The 12146-nt window shown below is 32.6% G+C and overlaps 1 protein-coding gene across 6 annotated transcripts in view; it reads right to left on the reverse strand.

The window, feature by feature from the left end:
- Window positions 1–5321: 5321 nt before the first annotated feature.
- LOC143223478 (macoilin-like) overlaps window positions 5322–12146 on the reverse strand; it is a 73415-nt gene continuing 66590 nt past the window's right edge. For all 6 annotated transcript variants that reach the window (XM_076451511.1, XM_076451514.1, XM_076451510.1 and 3 more), the window contains exons 11-12: window positions 9059–9233; window positions 5322–8237 (exon numbers count right to left, since the gene is read on the reverse strand). In XM_076451511.1, the coding sequence (XP_076307626.1) occupies window positions 8005–8237; window positions 9059–9233 (408 nt within the window). In that variant the 3' untranslated portion in view covers window positions 5322–8004. The remainder of the gene's footprint in view (window positions 8238–9058; window positions 9234–12146) is intronic.

Below are 12146 nucleotides of genomic sequence, written 5' to 3' on the forward strand. Positions count from 1 at the left end.
TTGTAAGGAATGATTTCTGCAAATAGAGTACTGTTAGTGTTTAACCTTATAAAGAAAACCTCGAAATTTATAGGTATAATAATATTGTAAACACATCTACTTGCGCGGTTAATGTTTAAATATTTGTTATGGTAGTTACTACATGTACTATGATTCGTTATGAATGAAATTCAGGTCATGCAATAGATTTTGTTATGATCTATTCCTGACTCACAAGCATGGAGCGTAATTGTTTCAGCAAGGAGGAGGACCATGAATCACTAGGCTAAGCATGACCCTATTAATAAAAAAAAAAAAAATATTTAAGAACACAGGCCTGTGATCCGAATGTTCAGTTGTTGCGTTGAAAAATCAGAACAGAAAACCGTAATCGATATCATCCTGACACGTAGAAAATTTCCGCGTCTGATGCCCCGCCCCTTTTAAGCACCTAACGACGACTTTGTTTCTTGTCTGTGCGTTAAAATCTTTAATTTTAGCTCTGTACTGAATGGATAATGGAATTAATAATCATTGTAAATGGATTGAAAATATTTAGTGTTTATTTAAACGCATTTTAATGTGTTGAAGACTTCGGTAGATTAGAATTTGAAAATCCTGAGTCATGTTTTTAATATTTTTTACGTCAGTGTGTAACCTGTATTTGAAAATTCATAAAAACAAGGGACATAAAAACAATTTAAACATAAAGCTGCACAAGACCATCCAAACCTGGTTTCAGTTGTTATAAGACTTTCCGCTATGCCACCAGGGGCACCAAGATTTTATATTTGTTTGTATAATATTTTATTGTTTTTATCGTAAATGTTTGTACACCCTTGTGCAAATTAATTGAAACAAGACGGAAAATTACGATTTTTTTAATTATTTGCGTTTTATTTCTGAGAATCCAAAAATTACTCACAAATTAATACATGATACGACCGCCTTTATTTTTCAGAAGATCATTAATCCGCTTTAGCATCGAGTCCACGAGTTGACCGCAATCTTTACTAATTTTTGGATCGCGATACCATACCTCAATTATGGCCTCAATTAGCTTATCTATCGTAGTACAGTCTTTTCCCCGAAGTCCTTCTTTACAAATCGCCCAAATATTTTCAATAGGATTTAAGTCCGGAGAGTTTCCAGGCCAGTCCAGCACCTTTATTCGCGTTGTAGTCATAAAATTCTTCACAAGTTTCGATGTATAGCACGGAGCTAGATTTTGCTGAAAAATGCCAGATCCATCTGGAAATCTTTTTCAATTCTGGAACAACTCTTCTCTGCAAAACTTCGATGTACTGTTGTCCTCGCATCATACCTTCTACGATATGTAAGTCTCCGACGCCATAGTAACTGAAAAAGCCTCAAAACATCTTCTTGAAGGGACGTTTTATGAACTGATTGATGTGAGATTCTCGAAGTTTCTCACCTGGAGATCTGCGAACATGCAGACTTCTTTGGCCCTGTACGAAGAAATGAGTCTCGTCACTGAATAACACCTTTCTCCATTGTTCTTGTGTCCATTTCTTGTATTTCAGACCCCATTGATACCGTTTTTTTTTCATTGAGTTGGTAAGAAGTTGTTTTTTGACTGGTCTCCTTGCCCTTCGACCGACGTCAAGAAGCCTACGACGAACCGTTGAAGAGCTTTTATTCCTTTGACCTCCAAATCTCTTTTTATTGCGTCACTTGTCTTCCGTGGATCTTTCACACTCTCCCTAACCACGTACGCGTCGTCTCTTGACGTTACTTTCCTTTTTCAGCCACATCTTCCTTTACGTTTCGGACTGATAGATCTTGGCCTTGATCACACGACTGACAGTCGATAGGCTAACACCAACAACGTCCGCGATTTCCCTGTAACTCATGCCGGTGTGCTTGTGCAGTGTCACAATCTTTGTACGCTTTCTAGGAGTCACATCCATTGTGCATGACGGCTGAAAGACGACTGATTAGCAGTAACACAAATAGCCTCATTTTTGAGAAAAGTCTAACGCAATTTCGAATGACGTGATATTCCTCAGAATTTCGTAATATGTCCCAAAAATAGATCAACCATACTGCAAAACACAGCTAATGCCGCTGTCTTTGTGAAAAAATGACTATTAAAGGAAATCAACGGGTCCAGCGAGCCTACAGCGGCCGCCATGATGAAAATATTGTAAAATGATCATTTGTTTCAATTATTTTGCACAAGGGTGTAGGTCAAGCCTGGTTGTTTTTTTTTCGATTTTGTCAACAAATACATCGCCCCCAATAATAGTCAACACATATACACACACATATACACGCTTAATAATACATACAAGGAATCCAACAAATGTTCTTTTTTTATCACCTCATACAGTCACTTAATTGTTTCAGCGTACATTTGCACAGATAGCTTATTTATCTCAGGGAATTGGTTCCGTTGTTTTAGCATTCTAAGTGTTTAAAAACAACATCTACTAAATAGATGTACTCTATTAACACCAACAAAAACAAAACAAACAAACAAATACTAAGGCTGTCTATTCTTTTCTCGTCATGGGTATTAAACCTATATTTTCAATGTCACAAGAGAGGAGATTTGCCACCAGGGATTGTTGAGTAAGGTTAGTTAGAATTACAAAACAGTTATATATATTTATGTATATGTAAAAACGGCTCGTTTGGGTTGAGAAAATATTTTACGTAGAGTGCGGTGTTAGATGTTTGAATATATAATGTTATATTATTTTTAATATAGGTATAAAGGTGTTCCTTTGTATTGGTTTATTTTGGGCTTAAATCCCTCAACATTCCGATACTCAGTTACACAACCCCCTTTCAAATATGTGGTCAGCTTCCGGTCAGTTACCTCTTTCTTTCTTTGTGAACCTGACGATGACTGAAGAAGGTCGAAACGTTGTTCGCTCCTCTACGTAAAATGGGCCTGGCATGGCCAAGCGCGTAAGGCGTGTGACTCGTAATCCGAGGGTCGCGGGTTCGCGCACGTGTCGCGCTAAACATGCTCGCCCTCCCAGCCGTGGGGGCGTATAATGTGACGGTCAATCCCACTATTCGTTGGTAAAAGAGTAGCCCAAGAATTGGCGGTGGGTGGTGATGACTGGTTGCCTTCCCTCTAGTCTTACACTGTTAAATTAGGGACGGCTAGCGCAGATAGCCCTTGTGAAGCTTTGTGCGAAATTCCAAAACAAACAAACAATCTACGTAAAATATTTTCTCAACCCAAACGAACCGTTTTTACATATATATTTATCTACAAGTGGGTTTTCTCGACATCACTGATAGTTATATATATATATATATATATATATTACTGGGAATCACAGAAAGAACAGTGTTTAAATGGTTCAACACAATGGAGTGTTTTTATAGCAAAGCCACATCGGGCTATCTGCTGAACCCACCGAGGGGAATCGAACCCCTGATTTTAGCGTTGTAAGTCCTTCGACTTACCGCTGTACTAGCGGGGGACAAAGTACAATGGAAACAAATGTTTTTAACAAGAGAAAAGAGTACAACTGGAATGGTTTCAATCTACAGTAAAATGATAAAGGAATAGAAAAGTTTTGGTTTGGTTTGGTTTTTAGAATTCGCGCACAGCTACACGAGAGCTATCTACGTTAGCTATCCCTAATTTAGCACTGTGAGACTAGAGGGAAGGCAACCAGTCATTACCACCCACCCACCGCCAACTCTTGGGCTACTCTTTTACTAACAAATAGTGGGACTGATCGAAATATTATAACGCCCACACGGCTGAAAGGACGAGCATGTTTGGCATGACGGGGATTCGAACCCGTGACCCTCCAATTACAGAAAAGTGAAAATATATTTTATTTAAGCTCATAAAATAATGTTTTTGAATACGTTTAAGGATTTAATCCATATAATAATCACATTTTGTGTATATTTTTGAAAATATTTGTCTGAAAGTTTTATTTAAATGTTAACGTTTCATAGAAAGTCAAATTAAAAAAAACGTAACAGTTGAAGTATTATGGTTCTGATAAAACAAAGAAGAAATTAATTAATATGCATTGTCAATTGGTTTTATAACTGAATGACTTACTATAGAACAAATTCAATTACATTAATTCATACATCAAAAATTGCTAAAACAAATGTTTTTTCTTCTCCAAGTGTAATTTGATTTTTCTGATACTTCTTGAGAAAGTATAAGGATATTTCCCCTCTTCTGCACTTATTCTGAATTATTAAAGATGTAAGATTCTTGTTTGTTCTCTGTCTCAAGCTGTATTCCAGATGTTCAGTGCAACCTGGTGTTTCATAAAAACTGTTTGTTGCTTATTTCTACCTGTTTTCTATCTTTATTTCTATTTCGTTTTAACCATATCCATGAAATTCAAGTGAATATGTTTATTTTCGAGTTTTACACAAGAAGCTATTAATTATAACCGACAACAACCACCTTTTTTCTCTTCCTCACCTGTACCTCTATGATGGTTTTTCTCAGAAAAACATTGAAATCTCATTAATCTGATGACACCCATATTAAATGTAACAAGATGTTTTTTATACCTTCAGTTTGTACAAATGTCAGAAAATTATGAAAATATCAAACTGGTGTTATTTCTTCTATTTGTATACAAGTTAGACCTCCTTTAAACTTTTTAATATTGTTGTTCTTTAACACAAAGCTGCATTTTGAGCTATTTATGCTCTATTCACCATAGGTAACCAAAAACTGATTTTCATCATATTAAGTCAACAGATATGCTGTTGAACCACAGGGAATCAAAACTGATATTAAAAAGAGAAAGTCTTACTCAATGCTAATAGTGCTCTGTAAGTGTTACTTTCATTAAATGTATTGGTTAGAATGTGTATTTTATTATATCTTTATTATAAATATTGTTTTTTTTATGATTATCTTTGTATATGTATTTTGGACTCACCTAAACCTTCTAGGTTTGCCAAACTAAGGTTTACAGTTGTAAATAACATTTAACAGAGAAGGCACCCAATTAATAAAACGATGCATTTAATCTTACAGTGTAACAAAAATGTGTTTAATTAGCTATACTCATTACCACTCTGTTGTTTTTTAGTTTTTCTCTGAGTTGGCAGCTTGTTTTGATTGTAAGTTAGTATAAGTTATTATTTTTAAAATGCAAATCCTTTTTGGATGTAATTGATAGTTGATAACTTGTAATTTGTAACACTAATCTTGCAGAGAGATTATCTCTAAAAATTATAGTACCTTCTTTAAATTTTCATCTTAATTTTCTAATACCAACTTGAATTATGACCAGTTTAGTTGATACAAAGAAAGTACAAAACATTTTAAGTTGGAATGGTAACAAAAACTGGATGAAATATGATCTTCATTTCCATGAAATAGAATTGTTTTATTTTCCTGGCTTCAGAAAACAGGATGACAATGTCACCCTATAAAACATTAACAAAAAAAAGGTGTACAGCAGTGAACTGTACAGAATATCTATCAGCAAGTATACTTCTAGAAACTGGATTTCTTTAAGACACCACCATCATCATACTAATGGCAAACAGCAAAGAATATCCAATGATTGGTGTGACTTTCATCTCACTTGAAAAGAGTTATAATATTCCATTTTTATCATGCAAACATTTGAATGTTATTATCTTAACGTTTACCAGCACACAGTGTAAAATATCCATCACTAATCCCTTCTTAACCATAAGAATGGTAACATAATGATCATGAAATAACCCTCTTATAACTTGCATCACTGAGAGATCTGAATGCTTCCAGTAACAAAATGTGACAAAACCTAATATGAATAGGATATTATCTTCGTGATACAATTTCTTTTAGTTGACAATTTTAATTAGTTCTTTATGGTCACAAACATTATCTATAGTACAGATATAAATTCTAAACTAGTAATGTATTTACTGGGAAAAAAAGAAACAAAAAATGTCAAGAGCCAATTGAAAAGCCAACATGTAACATAACTAATAAATGCTAAAATAAATTGCAATATGGTCGTAAAGAAGTAAATTAAGCATTTAAAGTTGATAATACTTGTATACATGATGAAGTGTATGTATGGGTGAAACTCCAGACACTGAAAGAAATCTAAGTTTCAGTTAGTAATATATTACAGCCTTACATATATATTGCAACAAAAGTAGCTTATTTTTTAGCATCTTAAACTAATTTCATGCTGACAAGTTCAAAACCAGATTGTACAGAACATATTTCTTTAGTGTTATCTACCATCTCAATGCACTGTTTGAACATCCAACAGCTTTTCTGGCATTTTAATTTCTCTCCCAGGATGTTTCTTCTATATTCTTAAAACTAAAGTTCATAAATATCAAACAATGATGTTAATTAATTTGGTATACGGTATGGCACACAAACATGACATTACTGGTTTATGAAAGCCTATACACAAAAACCATATTCAAGATAATTCTTTTAGAATCATTAACAAATTTAACACAGCTTTGAAGCTTGATGATTGCTTTTAGAAGTAGCTAAACTATTTGAACAACAAAGTAATCAACATCAAAAGCATGTTTGGTATTTTACTATTTCTTAGAAAATGATCCTTACAAAACAAAACAAAACAAAAAGTTTATTTACCAGATAAAAAAGGGAGATTTCACTGGTTGTAGAGAATTTTCTAATAAAACTGTATCATGCTCAACCTTGTATATTGATTAATGACACCGGTACTCTTATTATTTGTTCTGCACAAACTATTATTACATCTTTTCAACTAATTTTATTGATAATTTTCCTGATATATAATGTGATTTACATTCTGCTCTCAAATATTGTATAAAAAAAACTTAAGTTAGAAAAGAGCCAGGGAGTGTACAACTTGATGTTGATTGTTAGATTCAGTTCTGTTAATAATTTATAGCATTTACTTGTGAAACACTTTTGTTTTCAAGTTTACTTTGATATTCTGAATAGGAAATGCTAATTGAAGAAACAGTAGCAAACAGATACACAAAATTCCAGGAAACCATAATCTGTTTCAACTCCTTCAAAAATATCTAACATGAAACATTACTTTCTCTACCAGAAACATACAGATTAAAATCTGCAAAGTGCAACCGTAATGACTTCATTCACTGAAAACCATAACAAGTCGCTATAACTTATTTGAACAGAAAAAAACAACCAAAAACTATTCAGTGTTCAGCTATACAAGCTCTGTTTTAGTATTCTTAATCTGAAGAACAGAAGGAAAAGGTTAATGCCAGTAATACTGTTACCCAAACCTGTTTCATTATACAAAATAAATTGTATGAAAAAACCTTTATAATTGTTGTGCAGGATACTAAAATAACTTAAATTAATAAAAAAGATTGAAACTAAACAAACAATATTGGATTTAATGTATTATTATCCACAAATTTTAATATGTTTCTTTCTGCAAAACCTCACACTGATGTATATTAATTTACTACTGTGTTTTATGTATTTGTTAATGTAATGTTAATCACAAAATATTTAAATATTAACTTAAAATACTATCAACAATACAAGTTTCTTCTTTGAATAGCTATTAATATGAGGCTTCAAACAAAGTACTGAAAAACGTATTCCACATATAATGAAACACTATTTTGTTTGTAATGTTACCAATGTACTACTTTTTAGGTTACAGATTTAAATGAAATAATGCCTTAAAAGAATCATTGTTATTATTACTCAATATTTTTTAAACATAAATAATGCTCTCTTTTTTAAAAAGAACTATGTAAAAGGTTGGTGGATAACAAAAAGAAATTTTGATAGTACACATTTCTTAACAACACTTACCAGAACAGTCAATGATGCAGTATGTGGCCTGAATTTTTTCTTTTACATAAATGCTTTTGTTGTGTGCAACAATCACTAGAACCCATTTCTTATCAGCAACAATTAAATCTGCTTTTTAAAGTAAATTGTTACTGCTAAATAGCCAAAAGCAAAAAAAAAATTATATCTGAAAATATTGGCTTCCTCTTATATTGGCTCAAAAAGAAAGAAATAGGAAAAGTTTTGCTAAAAGCACTGCTAACTGTTTACATTTCCGAGGAACCAATGTTTGGGGTATAAATGGAAGCATTAGGGTCAAGTGAGGATGTGGTGCCTTTATCCTCTGACATGAACTTGGGAGAGTACAGCATGGAGGAGGACACCATATCTGATTCCAGACTAACTACTGCGTAAGTCGAAGTTGGTGGCATAACAGCCATCACCTCAGCCACTTTGGACTTTAACTCTTCTATCTCTTTCTCCTTCTGGGTGAGCAATGCTGAAATTGTTAATAATATGTCCAGAGATAAGACATTAAACATCTTCCATCCATCATAATTTTACTATTGTGTTTTAGAAGTATTGATGTTTTCTTCTATTTCATTAGCATTAATGTTTAAAATAATTTCAAATGATTTTTTACACCTGTGAAGATTATTTGACGTTGTTGTCAATGTATGAGCTTATGAAAAACCAAAATCTCCTAATCTCATCAAACAGTATATTACATCACAAGGATCAACTTATGGTTTTAGTTTCCTTTTGGTTTATGACTAAGTACATCTAGTCAATTGTTTCTACAAGATTGGTTTCATGAAGTTAGAAGTTAGTTTTTTAGTTCTGATCTATATAGATAATTATATACAATTTTATATTATTTTAGTATGATACTTCAATCACATACAAAAAAATTATTTTTGAAAACTATCAGAGCATGTCATACAACTAGAATTTAATTGCAGTAAGAAAAATTCAAATTAAACATTTTATGCAAGAGTAAATTATGTTTGTTTTATCATCCAGAAAAATTACCTAAAAATATTCCAAAATACATCTGAAACAAACAAATTTTATTACCTATATCCCTCTTTATGTTATTAACATTCTTAAAACATAAAACTGTGTAACATCACATAGTTAATCATGTATGTGTGTTTGTATATCACACTTATTTGTAGTTCTTTTCTTTCAATATAAAACTACATGCAATTAGTGATAGAATAAAGGAAGAGACAGTGTTATTTACTAAAACACATTAATATTTGCCACTATGGGACCAGCAAAATTATCAACCAATGTGCTCAATCATGGGTAACTTACACTGAGTGATCTCCACCTGTCGTTTTGCTTCTCCCAATGCACAAAAAAGATCTAGCTTTATACGGGTCTCTGCACTCAGACTGTTCTCAAGGTGTGTATTTTTGTCCTGCATCGCGGACAGAGCTGACATTAAAACTTCAGTATCATTTTGATTGTCTTTGTACTGTCGTAGAGACTGAAAAAGAGAAATGGTAAGTTACTTTTGCACAAGAAATCTATACTTAATTTACTATGTTTTCAGTCAATACTTCTCCACGTGTTCTCGCTAAGAGCATCACTAATTATAAACATCATGGCTAAGATGTCAGGTTTATATGAAAATTCTGATATAATGTATTATCAACAGCTGGAAATATATTAATCTATCTATAATAACAAAATGAAAAGCTTTATTCTGCATGGAGGAAAAAATACAATTACTGCTTAAGTGTGATTTTACACTTCTGTTATAATCTGTAACATTTAAATCATAAACTGCCTGGCTACTTTATTAAGACCTCTGCTTAGTAACAGATCACCCTTTAGCATAAACTTAGCATGTCATAAACTTCAGGAAGCTTCAAAACGAGTTTTGTAGGATACAAAGAGAAAAGATGTTCACAGAAGAGCTATGCCCAACATGTTGTTCAAGTTCATCCTAAAGATGGTCAAATAGGTTGGTGTTCATATGATTGAGCTTTCTAAGAAAGATGACAATCCACTATTATGTTTGGTGAACCACTTTTGAACAATAGTAGCCTAGTGAATTTCTGCATTTTATCATCTTGTAGAATCCTTTATCCATCTCCATTAGGGTAGAAATGCAGCATTGGGAAGTGACAGCATCTGCACCAGCTGTCAAGTACACTCTAAAGTTTTTAACCAATCTATAGAAATTAAAATACCTAACCAGCTACAATAACATTCCCCACCCCACTACACATCCTACAGAAGTATGCACTACTGCAGTCAAACAAACAGCATCAGGGACTTACAAGGATTTCTCCATACTTTTACTGCCCAAGATATGTAGTTTGAGACTAGTTACTGGTTGTTGTATTGTGTAATGTTCTTCATACATCTCAATAGATAATAATCAATTCCTACCTATTTTTGAAGTCAGTCAGTCAGTCAAGTGGGATAGTTTAAGGTCTCCTTCACTTTACAAATCTATTAAATCACTTCTCTTCCCTCTGTATCATCAGTGATTTACACTCACAATTTTTGTTACTAGTACTTGTATGCACTTTAAACTGTCAGTGTTTATAGACTAACAACAGATTACTTTAAACAATCAGTTACAGAAACATTCTTTGTTGATACCACTCCTTCAAGAAGGCTACCCACAAGCTTTATTAAGAAAATACCATGTTTATCACATTTGTAAAAAGAATACAAAATATTTAAAGGTTTTACAGGGGTACAGAAATAATTTACTTGAAAATCTGAACCATAAATGGTCATTTATAAAATTGTCGGTCTGTATTCTTCATGTTTAAAAGTGAAAAAAGCCACCCACCCCTTTGGTTTTGAATATATACTCAGGAAGGGACATCCAACAAATACTTAAGGATGACTAGATAACACTTATTCACACTAGTTGGTTTTATTTTCAGTTGAACAATGAATGTTGTCATGACAAACCCACACATCTCCTAATTTTGTGATCCTTGAAAACTGAACTTCTCGAATAAAGTAGATCTGACATAATGGATTTAAACTACCAAAATATAATGAACCATAATGTTAATAAAAACAAGCTTTGACCTCTGCTGAAATAGAACAGCTAAACCACACTTATTGCTCAGTAACAATGGAAAAAAAAATGTTAAAATAATTGTTCACTGTCAAACAATGAAACAAGATGGCCTATAGCCAAATAACACAGAGACTTGGTCAGATGAATCTTCATTTGTATTAAGGACAAAAGTGGTCACTCCCTCCCCTCCCCTCAAAAAGTAAAATTGTTTGTAGCAACTTGTGAAGTTCAAAGTTTCATTTTTTCTACTTAAAGAAACCCATTGTACCTACTATAATAATCATTTTGATAACCAGTCACATCTTTACTCTTACATACTATCTTGATAATTTGTCTTCTCATTTGTTGGGTGGGCATATTCTTTCTACTTTTTTTTTGGAAAATCTGTCTTTCCAAATGCATGTGTGTAGCAATAAAAAACTCAGAACATATTTACTTCAGACTATGGTAATCCCATGTTTGAAGATCTTTTACAGTGCAACTTGATGGTGGACATTAAAATGTCTCATTTTCATTTATAAAAGAATAATTGACCTAAATAATCAAACAAGTGAATCACCACATAAATTGAAGTGAGTAATGAAATATACCACAGTTAAACAGCATGGTTTGTGTTTTGAGTTTAAAAAACAGAGAAAGAGGATACAGCCCAATCTTCCCTGATTCATAAGACTCAAACAACCACCTGATACATGACATGATGAGACATGTATACACACAGAACATACAAACTCAACAAGCAGATATGATTGCTTATCATAAATATAGTCGTCATCTCTAATAGTTTGACCTTGGTGTGACCTTGACAATTAGTGTAACTCGTGATTAGAAACAGATTCATTCTGCAGTAATTGAAGTTTAATGATGAACAATAGAAGAATGGCAACAAAACACATTTATCTCTTGATCATTTTGGAATGTACATATTTCATCTTCAACAAACAAATATACACATCCCAAAATGTTCAAGAATTTAATGTTAACTACCATACAAACACACGTGAAATACTTGTTGCTGCTATCACCTTATTTTTCATTATTAAACTTTTTTGTTTATTCTTCATCAAAGCTTACAAGTTGTCCAAGTATTTTGTTTATTAAGTTTCTGTAAACTGAAATTAGGAACAGTAAAACAATCTGGACAGTAGTTTGTAGTTAAATCCAAAATTTTATTAAGAAAAAAAATGCATTTCCAAAGTAAAGTTATAAATTTTTACACTTTAAAAGATAAACACTTCAAGAGCTTATATAGCGACTTTAAATTACCCCATACTGTCATACAAAAGTTTAACTCAATAGTTACACATATTTAATCATTTGCTTATATTTCTTACCACCAGCTCAGTTGAG

The sequence above is a fragment of the Tachypleus tridentatus genome, chromosome 8, assembly GCF_004210375.1.
Source record: "Tachypleus tridentatus isolate NWPU-2018 chromosome 8, ASM421037v1, whole genome shotgun sequence".
Classification (NCBI taxonomy): domain Eukaryota; kingdom Metazoa; phylum Arthropoda; class Merostomata; order Xiphosura; family Limulidae; genus Tachypleus; species Tachypleus tridentatus.